General features: G+C 30.3%; 1 protein-coding gene across 1 annotated transcript in view; it reads right to left on the bottom strand.

Annotated features, from left to right (window-relative positions):
• The window catches only part of LOC121122360 (golgin subfamily A member 5), a 57,248-nt gene that overhangs the window by 32,225 nt on the left and 5,241 nt on the right, over positions 1-19,782 (bottom strand). Inside the window, exons 2-3 of the mRNA XM_040717333.2 lie at positions 9,938-10,109; positions 8,518-8,593 (exon numbers count right to left, since the gene is read on the bottom strand). Coding sequence (XP_040573267.1) covers positions 8,518-8,593; positions 9,938-10,109 — 248 coding nt within the window. The remainder of the gene's footprint in view (positions 1-8,517; positions 8,594-9,937; positions 10,110-19,782) is intronic.

Raw genomic sequence — 19,782 nt, 5'->3', positions numbered from 1 at the left:
AATTATATGATTAAAAAAAATCCCTCAACATATTTCTCAAAAAAAATTCATTAAAATGTCATGAAATCGACCTGAAAATTATCATAATTTGCTTCCCCACACTGTACAATGTACATACAGTTGAACGAGAAATAATAAAATCAAGAGATTTTCCCGACTTGAATAAGGGGTGTTAATGATTCTAGGTCTATAATTATTCATTGATTAAGAAGGTAAGAACATGGCATGACTTTTGCCTTGGATTATTTATTTGTTTTACAACTAACTGCAATCAGTATGTAGGTCTTTTTTTAATCTTAATTAGAAATAACTTTTGTAGGACCAATACATAATTACTTACAGCGCATACAAATAATAACTTTTGAGAGGATATTAATCATCCAACAGACCTTTGTATAATTATACAGAGTGGGTGGGGGGGGAAAAAATACGGAATTTAAACTTTTTTAAAGTTTAGTATATATTCGGCATAGAAAAAAACGAATCGAACTTTTTTAGGTACCAGATATATATAGGAGTGTATACATGGTTCATTCATTCTAAATAATTGCCATTGGTCTCTAGAACGGTCTCGATTGTAGGTTACAAACTTTACAGATAATTTCTGTTTTTGGAAAAGTGGAGAAAACATTAAAAATGTCTCATTTTAGTGCCTCCAAATTTGGGTCTCTGTTAGTATAAACTATCAGTAGTACCCCCACATTGCCTGAAGTAATTAGGCGTCAACTAACGGACAAACTTTGCTTAAATTAAATATAAAAGATAACCATTTGATACAAATAATATTATCTGCTGTTATGTTTATTAAAAAAAACGAAAATTAACGTGGTCACTTAGACAATTGGTAGAATGTTTGGGAGGAGAGAAGCTAAGCTGTCATGACGTTTCATTAAATTAGCTGCGAGCAGCTATGAGATGAGGGAAATAAACGCAAATACCACTCCGTATCTAGCAATGATATTGGCAGAAATTATCCTAATGTCGATCCTCAATTCTACTTCCAGTCCTACAGGGACTTAAACTTATAACTCCTCAACAAATAATCGTTTTTGATCTCTACCTTTTTGATGACAATCACTAGTAAGTACTTAATATTTAGATGTTCTTTCTTCAAGAATTAAAGAATAATGATAACAGCTTTGGAGAGTAAAAACTACAAAAAAATAGAACCCTCTTCCATTAAAATATTATTTTAATCTATGAAGTAACAAATCCTCAGTGTTTCTTTCTGTTTTTCATGAGCACCCTCACACGTAGTTACTCAAAACTTTGAAAATTCTCCCTCTTGAATGGAAAAATAATAACAGCAGCTTGATTTTAATTAAATATGACGTCATGAGCCAAGAAGTACTTTAATCTCTAGGTCGCTCAGAGGTTGTGCTTTATCTACACACACTCGTTTCTAAAGAGTCATCATTTTTTGAGAATTATTTTAATCAATTGATTCATATTACTACTCACTCATTGTTAATTTAAGATATTTAAAAATTTTTACATTTAAAACAGGTTTTTTTGGTTAAAAAAACACGTCTGAGATAATATAAAGGAAATATGGCAGCCTGGATACCTGAGAGGCAGCATATCAGCTGACGATACTTGAATTTTTGGAGAGGGAAGGAGTCATCAATCCTCTGCAAGTGAAGGATCAAGACGAATTCAAAGACCGATCCTCTGAGAAGGCTACATCTATAGAACAATCCATGAATCCCTTTCGTTCATCCCCGTTGAAGTCACCATGATCATAGATTCACATCGATATAAGACTTGCTTATGCCTATCAACTCCCGTCAGCTTCCAAGTATCACCCTAACCTTATTTGTCCACTTGACATATTGAGAATCCATTATTTTTAATTCAATCTATACCATCTGGTTATCTTTCAGAGCAATAGAATCCCAGTTCACTGAAATGTGTCCTCTATAATATTACTTTTGCCGCCAAAAGTAGAAATTTAAAACGAGATATCCCCTATAAAATCTGTTTAGGGTGTTTTAAAAAGGTTGATTAGTTTTTATTAAATATTCAAAGCTTTAAACAGGTATATTACGTTCAAACATTTTGAGAAAGAGATATAAACATATTAAAGATGGCAACGTATAAATTATGCATTATCATTAGGATTTCCTTTACTCTAATTATGTTCAACACAAGTCGAATAAATAATAGAATTTGGATCATTGTACAAAAATAAATCATTAAGCTGTATTTTTAACTTTTTTTTTTCCTTCTCCCTAAAAGTCACTGAATGATAAGCCTTATCTAAAAAGAATCTATCCTGCAACCTTCATTCAAAAAGATAACAAACCATAAGGATCAAAAAATAATCTGTAAATAGTAGTCTTGGGTTTTGATCTACAAATCCTAAAGGGATTTGAGACCCTATCATTTTTCTTGTTACAAAAATAATCCATTCTTTAAAATAAATTCAAAATTTGTTCATGACCAATTTTATAGATGAGTTCTTGATGACATCATGTGAAGTTTCCAAATTGTGGACAGGGCACAGTAACGTCATAACCATTTTAAATTGTTTCATATCTGTACAACTCGTATAATTGGGGCAGGGAGAAAAAATAGTCAACAGAATTAGACCGAAAAAAATGGGTTCATAAAGTGAAATTAAAAAAATTCATCCACCATTTGAAAACGGTTAAATTTCAATCCACACTATGGTTTTTTTTGGGTTTTTTTTTTTTTGAGAACTCAAGAATAAGGCAGTAGCAGTACTTATGGCACTTATTGTTAACATCAAACGTCTTTTATTTTATATTTCTTTTAGAGAAAATGTGTTATTGCAATAGGAAGGAGAACCTTCAACATTAAATACAACATTAGAACACCAATAATATTATAACATATATTTAAAAATATATGTTATAATTTCATTATGTATTTTTAACTAATTTTACATTTTTAAAAAAAGACGGCCAATATTTCAATTGAGGAAAATGGTTACTCCTATAAAGAAGAGAACCTTCTACATCTAAATTACCATCAATACAGGGAAAATATTGTAATTATATTTCAATTCATATATATTTATTTTATTATGCATTTTAAAACAATTTAAAACAAATATAAGAAATAATGAGAGAGAAAAGTTAACACCACACCACGACCACCGATTAAATATTGAACAAAAAAGAAAAAAGAGCACACGCAATAATCGTTTTTCCTTTTCTAATTTCTAAAGGTAGTTTTTTCATTACAAACATCTCAACTCTAATGATGACTCCTCACTTGCGAATATAAGTACTCATAAAAAACGAAGAGACGAAAAAATACACGTCAAAAGTGATGGATTTATAACAAAATATCCGGATAAAACAGTTACCACCAAAAAAAAAACACGATCCGAATACTTTTTTCTTATTTTTACAAGTCGACACATAATTATCCGCCAGATTTTAATGGGTAATATGCATTAATGTTCCAGATACGAGTTCAAAAGTACGGGTTTTACACGGGCCCAACCCTAGCGTAAAACTATAAGAAGGATTAAAATGATTATTTTTAATCAACATAGCCCCTGGGCTGAGAAGTCCCGGCCTTAACAAAGATTTTTCGGGTTTTTTTCCTCCAAAATTTGCTTCGGTTTTTTTATAGTATTGCTATTATTTTTTTATTCAGTTTATAGAGCGTAGCCACGATAACACTTTTAAAGTCATTGCTTAGCCTGAAGGGTATTTTTTCCCCATCAAGAATCAGTTTAAAAATATAACACGAAATTGTTTTTGATTCATAGTTTTGAAAATAACAAAAGTAGCGTGTCACTTAGCCCAATAACTCACAAACTAAAGAACAGATTGTCATGGAATTTGAACACCTGCTTTTTGAAGGTTGGTATTAATTAAAAATGAGTTGAATTAAAAAAAAATAGCGTCATTTTTTTATGTGAAGTCCAGGAATTTCCATCCCATGTGTTAATCAAGTACTCCTAATAATAAAATAACCTTGGTACTAATTTGAAAATCTTCTATAGCCTCATCACTACTACCAATACGAATTCTTTGGAAAGAAAATGAAAAAGAAGAGCCATCTTTTATTCATACTGTATGTAGGTACAGCATACAGTACCCAACTACCTTTGAGCAATCTATGTACATACATAATATGTGTAACTATTTTTTTTTTTTTTAAATAAAGCAAAAGAACTAAAAACTATGTGTATCGATAAATCTTGAAAAATAATTATATTGCATGAATGTATAATCGTGTATAGTACCAATATTTTACATGGATGTACCTAGGTATACATATTTTGTTATGTGTGAACAACACAATAAATCATAATCTAGTGCAAGGGGCCGCAACCTTTTGGGGTGAGGTGCCATCCTATAAAATATCATTGAAGATGTAAAAATTGCAGGAATTACGAATAGCGTACAAACTAAGGCTTTAAACCAAGAAGTGAAACAAGGACCCACCTGATCAATCCTCTTTAGCTATACTATAAAATATCATTGAAGATGTAAAAATTACAGGAATTACGAATAGCGTACAAACTAAGGCTTTAAACCAAGAAGTGAAACAAGGACCCACCTGATCAATAGCTGCAAAATGTCGTGGTGCACAAAAACATTTTTCGTCCACTAGAGACACTTTTTACTTATTATTCGCAGATATAATTAGGAGTTATTATCTTATCTAATATATTTTACTTTTTAGAAGATCCTCATCCGAGGTCTGGAAGACGGATTTCCTTAGCTAAGAAGATTTTATAATATGTTAACCCAATAATTCGTTTATTCCAGTTCAAAGATAATGTTTATGCTGCGGGGTTCTTTTATATAGGGGAAAGTAAGGATGTTTGTTAAGGAGGAGAAATATTAGACTGCCAATAACTTTCAAATGTAAAATTACCTAACCCCCCTGTTATTATACAATTGAATGTCTTTCTTTGTTTATCAAATCAACATAAAACACGAGTTAATGCTTACAGTTATTGAAAATTTCGACATTGAAATGTTTGACACAAAAAGTAACCATTTTACAAAAAAATTAATTATTAAAGGGAATTTTTGTGAAAAAAAAAATTCAAATATTAAATTTTTTCGAAAGAAATTTCAAAATTAAATCAAATTTGAAATATTAAATATGTTGAAAAAAAAAATTCAAGTATTAAATTTTCTATTCCTTAATTTTTCGGGGCGGGGGCTACAGTCCTTCCAGCCCCCCGCCTGCGGACTCCCCTGATCATTATAATGTTTTGAAGGAGACCAGCTACAATCAGCTATGAATAGAGAGGAAGAAAAAAAGGACATTGGTAAGAGTTACTCCAATGTCGATCCCAATTCTACTCTGAGTCCAAGAAGGACTTACAATTACAACTCCGCAACAAATCCTCAGGATGACTCTCCCTCTTTTATGAGTGCACACGATGTTCAATCAGGTTTTGAATATAATTGAATGTAGAAGGAACGGAAGTTCACTATCCATGGATTAAATGATAATTACAATAGCTAAGGATAAGTAAATTCAATCAGGTTTTGAATATAATTGAAAATAGTGCAAAAGCAAGTTCACTTCTTAGGAGTTAAATAGTAATGACAACAGTTGAGGAATTGAAAATTCCTTCTACGGATTACCACCAATTTCAAAAAAGAGGGGATACTAAAAAAAAGCACATTACTTACATCACTACTCATGAGGATCTAGAAATAATATATCTATAATGAAAATCCGGTGTAGATTGGGGATGTAAAAAAAAAACAAAAAAAAACCGAAAACCAACATGGTAAACCTTACAATTTGAAGAATATTTTTGGAGGAGAGAAATAATAATGCTCATGACGTTTCATTCGATCTCTTTCAATCAGCTGTGACAAAAAAGAAAGGAGAAAAGGATATAAATAAGGAAATTTGCTAGAATTACTTTAAAGTCGATCCCCAATTCTACTCTGAGTCTAACAAGGACTTAGAAATATAACCCTGTAACACATTTTTAAGGTTATTTTATGAGCACACACGTACGTTCAAACAGGTTTTGAATATGATTGAATCTGTTTAGGAGAAAATGTTCAGTACACAGGAATTAAATAAGAATGACAATTGCTAAGGAAAGAAAATTCCTTCTTTCTACTACCAATTACAAATTAACGGGCCAGCTAAAAAAACACACCGGATTTACATCATTATAGATTCAACTTTTCATTCTTCTTTAAATATGAAGTACATGAACAATTGATATTTGTAACATTATTCATGAGATCTCAATAAATAAAAAATGTGATGCGACTCAACGCATAACGATACTTTTCATTTTATTTTTTTTTGCATTTTTCTTAGACATACTTTTTTTTATCTTATAACATTTTATGTAACAGTAGTCAGGGAATATGTGTACAAAATTTGGGACATATATCATTTTTTTTTTTATTTAAAAAAGTTTACTTTCAATAGAAAAGACGAGTTGTAATCAAATTTTAACTTACTTGAATAACATTTTTTTATATTTTTTTAGCAAGCATACCATATTTTTATTTTCTCTGCTGCTATAAGAATATTCAAGGAATATGTGTACAAATTTTGAGACATATAGACCATTTTTTTATTTAAAAATATCATTGCAATAGAAAAAGTTTACATAAATACAAGGTTATGCCATCATGTAACCAGGTTTTCCTGAACATTTCAATTTGAAGTACCGTACCGCCTACTGGGAAAGACAGTCTTATATGACACCATAGAGTATAACAGCAGAACTCTAACACTAACAATCAAAGAATAATATATACTACTCTTGGTAACATTATACTCTTTGACGTCACTATTAAAAAGCGAGGCGGAAGTCACACATTTGTAGCAAAAGCCTTATTCTATAACCCCATATTTGTATTAACCTTGCTATAATCTAGTATTTCAAATAGTATATATTTCATTCGATCTAAGTCTTTGAAGTCCATATACATAAAGTAAATTTAATTCTCTAGGATCGACTGAGGCGAGAACCAACGCACATTGAGTTCAAGAGAATAATACTTCCCGAGCATGTTGTCCATTGAGTCTTTCCATTTATTTATTTTTTACACGTATACTATTTTTTTTTTTTTGCTACCTACTAATATAAGAATAGTCAAGGAATATGTGCACAAATTTTGAGACATATAAATCATTATTTTATTTAAAAAATATATAATTTCAATAGAAGGTGTTAAAATGTGTAACTAATTTTTCAGTCTCGGCCTAATGGTTTATTATTAAGGAAAATAGTCGACTATTGGATATCAAAATTAGATCAATAAATGTTTTATTATATATGTTACACTGAAATGTATTAAAAATATGTTATTACATCGTTATACAATCTTATTTACATATTGTTAACAACAAAGTAAATATAGCAATGGGAAAAGTTAGATATTTGTATCTAATTGTCCTACTTTTCTTGTCCATAGTAAAAAATTTTTTGTAGAAATCTAGCTATTTTAGTATATATTACTTTGATTTAATTCAAATATGAGTGCATATCATTGCCATCAAATAGTATTAAATGCAAGTGTTAAGAAATTGTTATATTCATAAAACCATTTGATGGAGTTTTATAAAGGTTTATTGGAAATTTGACATTTTTATGTAGTAAAAATATCAACTATGAGCCTCCAAGATGGCGTCTCCATCAATTATTATGCAATTTATGATGTGGGAGAAAAGGCTCTATTCTCATAAAAACATGGTTTTTATATAAAAATGTTAAGTTTAAAATTTTAGATTTTTATCTTTCGTTAATTTTAATCTATTTTATATTTGGGAGGATTTTCAACATATCCCACTTTTCCGTCATAAAACGACCCCCCCTCAAGACTTTTTTATCAAAAGAGCACAGTTGAACATCCTAGCCATGAGAAAATGAATAAATCTTCACAGGAATACCACCATTGATGGGCTTACAACGATGGCTTGCAGCTCAAAATGTTTTTAAGTACAATTTCTGATGATTTTTTTATTCTTTATACGAGAAAAAATTTCAAGTTTACAATTAGATTTTTATGTAGGAAGCAGATGGAGCAATTTAAACCATCTGAGATTTGCCATTTGTAAAATTATGACTATATATCGAAAAATACCATAACATAACCGGGTTTTTTTTTTTTTTTTTCCTTAAACAGAAAGAAATCCAGAAAAATTAAGTTATGAACCACTATTTTAAGTCTATCAATGATTCTTTGAGAAATTTCTGGGTAAAGATATCAACAGATATCCTTTTTTTTTTACATCCTGTCTGGGGATTTTTTTTTTTTTTTTTTTTTGTTAATTCACGGGAAAATGACATATTTTAAAAATGGACTTCAATATCTAAAATAAATTTAAAATTTACAAAAATATTTTTTTAAGCAAAATATATAAACTAAAAAAACAAGAATTAATCATCCTTTGTTCTTAAATTTAAAAATTTGAAAAACCTCCCCTCCCAGAGGAAAGTGTCCTCTTTTTTAGAAATCAAAATATGGTCACTCTATCCACGTCAAGGAAAACTTGGCACAACAAATAGCTTAAATCAAAATATAATCTTCTTACTTGTCGATAGACCCATTTGTGACATCTCCATGTGAAGTACCATCCTCTGTAATCTCATAGAAATTCGTAGTCTCTTCTGTAAAATAGGTATAGATAATTAATTTAATGGGTGATAATGAGGTAAAATTGGGACAATAACGCAATTTAAAAATATCAAACAATCATTGTATTTAGAGTATGAGGACCCAAAACTTGCAGTAGTATTTAATAATACAAAATTTCAAATATTAAATTATTTGGAAAAAATTTCAAAAATCAAATTTTTTGGAGAAAAATTTCAAAAATCCATAGCTATTCAAAAAAAAATATTTTTTTTGGAAAAAAATTTCAAATATTAAATTTTTTGAAAAATAATTTCAAAAATAGATACCTATTCAAAAAAAAAAAAAAAAAAATTCTTAAAAAATCAATCTCTAAAATATTAAATTTTTTTGAACAAAAATTAAAAATTAATGGCTATTCTCCAAAAATTTAATTTTTTGATTAAAAAAATTCAAAATTTCACTTTTATTCTCAAAATATTCAATTTTTTAGAGAAAAATTTTTAAAAAAAATAACTTTTTGGGGAAAAAATTACAAAATGGACAGCTATTAACAAAAAATTAAATTTGAAAAAATTCCAAAAATCCATTGCTATTTTCTAAAAATTAAACTTCTTGGAAAAAAATTCATAATTTCACTTTTATTCTCAAAATATTAAATTTTTTGGGGAAAAAAAATCATAAACCCCTAGCTGTCACTGTAATTTTTAACTACCAGGTTTTATTACTCAACCCAACTTTAGCTGAAACAAAAATAATCAAGTTTTGTACATGTCTCTAATTGTAAAAAATGTTAGAGCGACAACAATAAAGGTAACGCGTGTGCGATCTACTCTGCCCAAATCCAAAAAACGAGAAGGCTACAGAAATTGTTGGCGTACCCATCTAGACTGCATACAACATCCAGAAATCCATTACAGACACATACATCTAAGAAGAACCAAAACTTATGTAGCAATAATATTGGTTAATTCTGGCCATGTAATTACCCCACCAGCCCGGACCTCAACCCCCTGGACTTTGCATTTTTGCTTATTGTAGAAAATTGTATCCTGCACCTTTCATCGAAATTTTGATTTACTCTGAGTTGCTATCATGACAACAAGGTACGCCATGGACACGGCCTTTATCGTCAAGAGCCACCGATCTGTTCGTTGCCGTGTAGAGGCTGCCATTGCTTGTGAAAGAGGATATATTGAATAAAAAGTTTAGAAAAAAAATTATTTAAACATATCACAAATTAGCTCTGAGTTTTATTTTCTTCATTCTATTAAAACCCCGTTTTTTCCTAATTTATTAATATTACTCAAAGTTTTGGATTCCCACTCTGTATGTAGGTAGACTGTATATAAAATGTATCATTGAAATTTTAAACTCACGGATACTTGAGGTCTGCGATATTTCTAATTGTTCTAAATCATCATTGTTAAGGGCCTCTTTTTTTCTAAATTCAGGTTCGAAATCACTCTCTAAAACTCGAGACGCATTTTGGTCAATGGTATTCAATAGGTACTCTGCTTTACCAGCAATATCATTTATCCAGGTGGACATCTGAAAGAAAAGTTGATTAACTTAATATGTAGGACATACTATAAATTTATAACATGTATAATTGGGGGTTTTGTAAATTTTGTGGGATCATAGTCCAAAAATGTTCCTTTTTATAAAAAATGAAGAAATATAAAGTTAGAACCTCTGCACATTGTCCTTGTAGCTTCCAAATTTCACCTTTTTTTTTTAAAAATGGCATACTTACTAGAGTTATAGTCAACATAAATAACAAAAGTTCGAAATTTTGTACGAGGAAATTATTATTTTACATTTTATTCCTCTAAACAAGAAAATTTTTGGTTTGAAAATTTATAAATATTTTTTCATGTTGTTCCTTTAAAATTATGGATTTGAATCGAGATACAGGATTTGAATGAAACTAAGTATTGTAGATTTGAAATTGATCTTTCAACAATATTTATAAGACAATGCTCTAATTTGCCTCACGTTATGAGTATTTTAGTCCTAAAGATGTCACAAGTAAATACAAATATTCCTTTTACCCTGCGCATTACGCGTACACCTTTTGATATGTTTCTTCATTTTTACGGCTCAAAACTCGTTTTTTGTTACCAATTCTCATTTGTAGAATTGATTTCTTGAACAAGACATATATTTTTATTCAATAAACTTTCTAAAATAGGTTTTTTTTGTTTGTTTTTTTCATTCATAGGTTTTTAATCTTTGTCAAATATAACCTAATATAATATAAGTCTTTGTTACTCATGAACTTCAGATGAGACTTTCTTAACTTCTTTTACCAATAACAATTTTATATATGACATGTTATTTTGCCAAGTTGAAGCGGTGAAGAGACAAAACGACAACGTTGACTTTGAAGAATGACTCCATGATTCAATTCGATAATTTTAGAAGAACAACAACAAAAAATCATATTTTTTACGATATTTTACAAATTTTTAAATCAAAACGCATCCATTATCATGGGGGTCCAAAGGGGATAGGCTGAAGGAATTGTAACCCCCTCCCCCCCAATTAAAGAATTTTTACTTTTTACTAGAAAATTTTATATATAAAAAATTTTTCCAAAAATTTAAATTTTCTGTGAATAGCTGTGGATTTTTTAAATATTTTCCAAAAAAATTTAATTTTTTGTGAATGGCTATGGATTTTTTAATTATCTTCCAAAAAATTTTAATATTTCAAAAGAAATTTTGAATTTTGGGAATAGCTATGAATTTTGATATTTTTTGGAAAAAAATTTGAATTTTTTGCCAACAAATTCCGACTTTTTTCGGACGATTGAAGGATATTTTCTTGTTTAAGTAAATATTAAAGAAAAATCAAACTAAGCACGTGTCTAGGGTATAAGAATCCAGACGAAGGGAGAAAATAATGCAAAAAAATACGCAAATATCGGTACTTGGAAAATTGCCCTGGGTAAAATTGACCGTGAAAGATTAACCCTGGAGAAAATTGCCAGTTGGGAAAATTACCCGTTAGAAAATTGCACGTATTTTGTTCAAATTTCATGATGAATAATCATATATTACAAATTCGCTTAATATTGCTTATGACAAAAATACCTAAACAAATTTGGTTGTTCCATACCCCAAGGGAGTACCTTATAGTAATATTATTTGCAATACAACTTCCTTACAATTTCTTAAATTAAATCCAATCTTCTAAGAAATCGATAGAAAGGATTGGAAGGAGAGGGGGAGATAAGCTTAAGATAGCTTAGGGCCTCTTAAAATATGGTTGAATACTCTCTACCCTCAGACTGGCTGGGGTAATTATAGGGTTTTATTGAATGTATGTGTAATGTTTTGGCGGTGGTTTTAAGGATCCAGGAGTACCCTCACAAAAACTATTGCTTGGGCCTCTTTTTTGATATTAGAGGGGGTTCCTTGGGTGTATGTGATACTGTGGCGGTTGTTTGTAACTATTCAACCCTACCTCCGGGACCACAGCCAACTTGAATGTTTTGAACTAGTTTGTGGTGTTAGAGGGGTTTCTTGGATGTATTGGACACTAACCACGAGAAACTGACCAATCCGAAGGCGAAGAGTATTAAAAAATATTTTAAGAGGCCCTAAGCTATTTATCTCCCCTCCTTCCGTCTCCTATATTGCAATAATATTATGCATCTATAATCTATATTTGGACTTATATTTACTAAGAAACTCTAAGGATAGAGGCGAGATGGCGGTTAAAATCAAAAAACATTTACTTCAAATATATTTACTCATTCACAACCACTCGATCAAAAAATAACCAAAGATGGGATATTTTCAGAAATGCATAAAACATGTCCTGCCACTAAATAAAAATAAAAGAAACCAAAAATAAACGTGATAATCCTGACAATTGAAGAATCTTTCAGAGGAGAGCAGCCAAATTGTCATGAAGTTTTAATAGATCAACTACAATCAGCTGTGAGAGGAAAGAAACTAATACAAATCCCACTCCGTATAAGGCAAGGAAATGTCAGGGGCATCTACAGGGAGAGGGCTGGAGGGGATGTAGCCCCCTCCCCAAAATTATGGATTTTTTCTTTTTTATTAGAAAATTAAGTATTTGATTTTTTTTTTTTGGTTAATTTCAAATATTAAATTTCATGTATAATTTTTTTTTTTCAAAATGCGATGTTATTTTTAAAAAATAAATTTTTTGGAAAAAAAAATATCAAAAATCTATAGTTGTTCACAAAAAATAAATTTTTTTTGGACAATAATTTTTAAAATTAAATTTCAATTTTATTTTTTTTTCCAAAAAATTTCATTAATCCCAGCTATTTCCAAAAAAATTAATATTTGAAGTTTTATTTTCAAAAAAAAAATTTCAAAAAAGTTAATTTTTAAAATTAATTTCTAAAAATTTTAAATATGTATTTTTTTTTAAATCCAAAACCAATCCCCCTCCCACACACACACACACAAAAAAAAAAAAAAGTAAATATATATATAATCCTGCGACGCCCCTGAATATAGACAAGAATTACTCCAATGTCAATCCTCAATTCTACTCCGAGTCAACAGGGATCTACACTTATAACAACTCACGAGGAACAACCCCTCAATGTTAATTTACTTCTTTCATTAGCACACGCAGTAGATAAAACAATATACTTCGTTGTTCCTTTTTCAAGAATTAGATGAACAATCAAGTCAAGAACAATGATAACAGCTTTGAAAGAGTAAAAAAGCTTATTCACAACGCCCCCTTTTTTAGGACATACATATTATATATACCTCTTGACATCTTAATAATGCAAGGTGAATAAAAGTGTAATATTTATCTGCAAAAATCAACTCCCTTACAATGACATCAGACAATCATAGCGCACTTTAAATATCTTAACCCTCTCAGAATTCAAGGTGATGATTTTTGTCCCCTCTTTCTTCAGTGACTCTAAGAATCTAAAATTGACCATTTTTAACTAAGTAAAAAACTATTTTATCACACAATTACAAAAGTTAAAACTTCAAGGGGATTGTCACAACCTCTAAACATAAAACAATATCTCTCAAAATTTATATTTCTTTATTTCTTATTTTTAAAAAACACATTTTTGAACTATGTCCCCAACAATTGAAACAGGATCACTCTAAAAATGTAAGAAAAATGATTATATGAGTAGCCAATATTTACTTATTTCCATTTACAGAGTGAATTGGAATTTGTATGGACCTTATGATAAGGGGAGGTGGAATAAATAATATATGACCCCCTGTTTTGCCTTCATAATGAGCACAGTTGGGATCAATCAAAATATTTTTTTGAGTTATTAGTTATTACTGTTTTTGACGGATGATTTACAACTTAAAAAGAAGCAAAGAATCATCCATCATAAGTCATAATTCATAACTAAATATTTAATTAGATGATAAATTGGATTGATATATACCAATTGACGAACTCCAACTTGAGAATGGCTTTCACCAAAGAGTCAACAACGAAAAGATGGAAGAATAAATTAGCAACAAATTCTACCAATCCAATGAGACTTTCTAAAGCTTCTCCCCCAGTAATTTTTAAATGTTACATTATAATAGAATTTCTTTGTATGGATAAATGTCAGTTTCCACATCTATTGGGATCCCACAAGCAAACAACGTTTTGAGGGAATGGAAATTTATTTATAAGAATTATACATATTATAATTTGCAAACCACAACAATTCTCCTTCCAAGATATTCCCAACCTACGTGGCTACTTAAAAAGAAAGACCTAAAAGAGGGATTTTTAACAAGCGGCCAGCAGGCCAAGTCCAGGCCACGAGTGCATTTGATACGGCCCTTGAAAATTATTTAATATCAATAATAAAATGTAGGTAATAAAGATAAAAGAAAATAGCAAAATATGATCGAGAGAACAAAAAAATTGATGAAAGAGTTCAAAACTTGGATAATTATGATGGTGTATTTTAACTGGGTTGGAATGGGAAGGCCCATTTTTGTAAAAAAATGTTAATGGGACTGGATTACAACTCGAGTTGACTGACCTGCAATTGAAGAATGTGGACCCATTAAGTGCCGATACAGCCCAAATAATTGTCACCGCAATATCAAAAAAAATAACTTGCAAATGATCAGGATTATATTTTTTGATTGAAAAAAAAAAAACATTGTGGAAATGTAATGGAGAAAAGTTCATCAACAGACAATACTTGACAGTACAATTCATATTTGTAATATATTACTATACACGTCTTTTCAGCAGATGTTATAAAAAAAAAAAACAACTATTCAAGAGTCCAGAAGAAACTGCTTCTGTGAAGACTTCAATTAAAAAGAGAGAACTTAAATCTTGGATTTTGACAGTAGATTGTTGCAAAAATAGCAACAAAGTATTTTTAAATTTATGTATATAATCTCCTTTGACATGAGCAATATGTTTTTGTTTCTTAAACAAATCTTCCCATATGAATAGCCAAATTCATTCAGTGAGGATGTGAAATAATTTTTCTATGTGAAAGAAAGTTAGACAAACGAATCAATAAGTTTCAATCATCAAATACTTCAAGTTGAATAATGACTAGAGTCGAGTAAATAAAATAGAAAAACTACCTTTAAAAATATAAAAGGAAAAACGGTTGTTGCGTGTGCTCTTTCTTCTTTTTTGTTCATGATGTAATCAGTCGTCGTAGTGTTAACTTATCTCTCTCTGATGTATGTATTATTGGCTATCGTTCGTGTAAATTCTTTTAAAAATTCATAATATATTAATTGAAATATAATTAGAATATGTTTCCAGCACTAATGTTATTTGAAATATAAAAGGTTCTCCTCTTAATGGCACTAATTCATATTCTCCCTCACCAAATAATATAACATGCAGCTGATATTAATAAGGGTCTTTATTCAGGTGAACTAAATGTCTCGCTCTCCCCTTTTTCTCGCCCTCTCTTTTTTTTTCTTTTATGATAAATTACTCCACTCTAACAGTTCCTATCTGTGAAGGAATAATAAATGTTAGTGTTGGCTTTCGATTTGAAAATCCTGCTTTTTAGTGGACAGAACTAATTCGTCGTTATAGGGCGTCCAGAATGTTCAGCGTCACTTGTGCCCATATGACCACTCTGATCATTTTGAAACCACTTATAAACTGTTCTAATGGAAGGTGCAGAGTCCCCAAATGTTTATTAAACTTCTTTTTGGTCTCCTCCTGAGGCGTTTTGCTTTTCATAAAGTATTGTTTAATCAACACACGAAATTATTTATCGTACATTTTTTGAAAATCCCTCCACTTCCTCGATTCAAACGAATGCCAAACAGAAAGAAATAGACCTACCTGGCTGAAAGTTGGTGTGTGTTCTTCCAAGAGATGCTACTAACTTGACATAACCTCGATACTCCCCAGTAGAAACCTCTCTCGGACATTGAACGGACTTTTCAAACGACCCTTGTATATTTGAAAACGATTATATTTTAGCCCATTGTCTAAAATCGTAGTCTGTATTTAAATATCGGTCCAAATCGGTCTAGAAAAATCACTTAAGACGGAACCGTACAAAATGTGGTCTTGCACTGAGCCCCAACACTAATAATAAATATGAATGTGGAAAGTCTTATTTTGTTACTTCATCTTATCTAAGAGTTTGATTTAAAATAATATAATGCATTAATCATGTAACTAGTACAGGTATAAGTAGATTTTTAGTTACCTTAGTAACAAAAAAAGGATAAAATATACATTTCATTTATGATTTCAGTTGATAAAAAGCAAGGCTTTTGAAAGAGGTTTAATGACATAATACCCCCAATGGATTAACAGTTAATTCCAGTGATTTTCAATGACTTTAAATGTAACTTACGATTATTTATAATTAAGAATACAAAAGGTAGAAACTGTTTCATCAATTTTTACTATATGTATCAATCGATGATATCTTCTTTGTTGATAAATATAAGTGCTCAGGACTTAAAAGTCCCGGGCTTCACGCATGGATGGCACTTTTTAATATTATTATTCACCTCATTTTGATGTAGTACCAACCTTCAAAAGACATTCCATAATAATTTTTCTTTAGTTTGTGAGTTATTGTACTGAGTGTAACGCTACTTTTGTTACTCAAAAAATCATTCGTGTTTGAACTTTACACTGATTTTTGATAGGAAAAAATACCGTTCAAGCTAAGCAATGACTTGAAAAGTGTTATGAGGACTCTGCTTCATAAAGTTAATAAAAAAAATTAAAGAAATAATAATAGTTTTAATAAGTCAATTTTGATTGAAAAAAACGTGTTTTCTTTGTTAAGTCCGGGACTTTTCAGTCCATTAATTACATCATAATGGATAGTAGAGAAAGAATTCTCGCCTACTTTTGGTCTAAATTGTTTTTCAAATGTATAATAAAATGAATATTTATGTTTTTAAATATAATTATGCTATTTTAAATATAGAAGGTTCTCCTTCATTATAACAGTAATTCCCTTTCTCCCTCCAGCAATCATATAATATGTAGGTAGCTGATATTAACAACGGTCTTAATTCAAGTGTATCAAATATCTAACTTCCGCCTTCGCCTCGCACTCTTACAAAAAAAATCTCTATCTATGACATATAAGGCCCCCAATTACTTCTGAGAGCTAAGTACTAGGGACGAACTAAAGTACTCCCTGATTAATGGTTCAGAGTAGTGGTTCCCAAACTGTTTGCAGAGTGTGCCACCTGAGAAAATGTTGAGATCAGATCTACAAGTCCCACCATTATTTAAGAATTAAAATTTGACAATTTTCGACAGAATGTTATGCAACATTCTGAATTATCTTTATAATCCTTTTTTTATTATTTTTACGACTCCATATTTTTTGGACAAACTCCCCCACCCCCTTACTCATACCTCCACATAACCCTAAAGGGTAGTTCGTGTGTTAGAATTAGAGAAACACTGGACTAGAAGGTCGAACTTCTATAATGAATGATATTTTTTGTGAACGTTCCTATAACCGTAATAACAAGTGAAGACCTCTTCTGGATCACGATGTATAGATTGATGGATTGATATTCGATCTTAATAATACGTCTTGCATAAATAAAATTCAAAATTATATTTTCTAAAAAACGATTCAAAAATTAATTTTCGGATCGGTATCGATAAGAGTATAAATAATATTAGGGTTGGGTAGGAACGAATGCCTGTATTTTGGCGTTTGGAGGCTTGTCCCAAGAAATGGGGTCAACTTTTCAAAGGTTTCATGTTAGCATTACATTTCTTAGCTATAAATTTTACCTAGGCAGAGTTAATATGTAGTTAAAAAATTGAATCAAAGAAAAATAGTCTAGTACACTTTTTGACACCGTGTGTGGACTCAAATGGTTGTATTAGACTTTTTTGTGAATAAAGTCTAAACAAATTGATACCTTGCAAATATTTATTCAAGTTATTTTCATCTAAAGACTTTTACCTACATTTTGATACTAAAGTTAATTATTTATAAGCTTACCGTTTTGTGTAAAAGTCCATTTAAAAAAAAGGAAACAATGTCAATTTTATAATATGAAGATATTATTTCATATCACAGGAAATGCAATATCTTAATCCGAAGAAACGAGTAAATCAAGGAGATTGGAAACCATTTTTGCAGCACATCTCATATATGGATTGTTAACATAGTCGTATATTAGGTCGTTTTTTGGTAGAGTATCGGACAAAGTAGAACTATCCCTCATTCCCTATAGAACCTTCCTAATTGTTGGTATCCTTTGTCGTCGAGTCTCTAGGTCAACTATTGGTGTATTACTGGGCAAAGAAGAAAAGCAGAACCAAGGATATACCATAACGCATGTACGACTGATGTTTGACGTCATAGTAGATGAGTGGTGGCGTGTTCTGTTAAAATCTGTTTTTCTTGCCCAGCAGTCCGTAAGATATATTAAATTGAAGATTCTAACAATAGTGACGTCATAGTACATGAGTAGATGCGTGTTTTGTCAAAATCTGCCTTTCTTACCCAGCAGTCGGTACAATACATCATATTGAAAATTCTAGCAGGCCCGATTACATGATTGCCTAACCCTGTATTTCTCTTAGCCTTGAGTAAAACTATGAAATCATACTCTACAAAATCTACGAACAACGATACGGGAGAGTCCATAGGGGCATAATAAGGCGAAACCAAAAATTGACCTAATAATTTCATTTACCTTATATTAGCCCCATTTGATCCCATGTTAGAAAAAGTGGCTTTTGGGTAGCACAATTAAGAAAGAAAAAAAAAACTTATCACTCCTGAAACTTAACAATTTAATGTATTGAATTAGTCAATATAAAAAGTTATACCTAAATTCTTTCTTTGAGTTTCAGGAACTTTAATTTTTTTTCCGTTAATGTTTTTTAAAGCATACATATATTCCCGAAAATAACATTCAATCAATAATATAAATTTGATTAAACTTATACAGTTTGATAGCCCATAGTAAGGGCTACACTTAAGTAATTAAAAGAAAATTTGATAATATTTAAAACTAAAGAGTTATGATCAGGAAACTAAAATACAGCAATTTGACCCCACCCTACCCTACTATATTGGTATCGATTTCCATATTTCGACCACTCCTACTAGTATACTCGTGTATGTTGCGCTATACACGTTGTAACGTATGTGTCTCATAACGTTTTAATGTATTATTACATCCATAATTTTAATTACCATCTATTAATTGATGTTAACCCTTTTATTGGAATCATTAAAATTATTATTTATTATGCATTTATACGAGTAATAATGCTGTGAGCATTCAAAAGTTTATAATGTGCCTCGGAGTATATTAAAATTATCAGAACAGTCAAATATTACTTACTACATATGTATATATATATTAACCATGTATCGCAAATTCAATCACTGTATTATCTTTGTCAGAAGAAGTGATGGGGTTGCAGGACTTTCACAGGAGAGGTCATGAGTAATTTCATAAAAAGACTATGAATATGTTATGCAGTAAAATCTCCTCCAGGAAAAATTACCGGTGACCTACAAAAGATTCACGCATAATCTTTTTTATTTTTCTTTAAGAAAAGAGTCCTTTCTTTTGTGGGATCGGAAAGTCCGAGTTTTACAACTGCAGTGTATAAAATACGTGTTTAAGTAAGAAGCGTAATATTCGGACTCGTTCCCATTCAGATGCCTTTGTTAAGAATGCAACAATGAGGTAGGGTGACCAGTAATTTTGCCTTAAAGCATTTCACCTTAGGATATTTTGCC

The sequence above is a fragment of the Lepeophtheirus salmonis genome, chromosome 8 (genome assembly GCF_016086655.4).
Source record: "Lepeophtheirus salmonis chromosome 8, UVic_Lsal_1.4, whole genome shotgun sequence".
NCBI lineage: Eukaryota > Metazoa > Arthropoda > Copepoda > Siphonostomatoida > Caligidae > Lepeophtheirus > Lepeophtheirus salmonis.
This window is presented reverse-complemented; position numbering and strand designations above follow the sequence as displayed.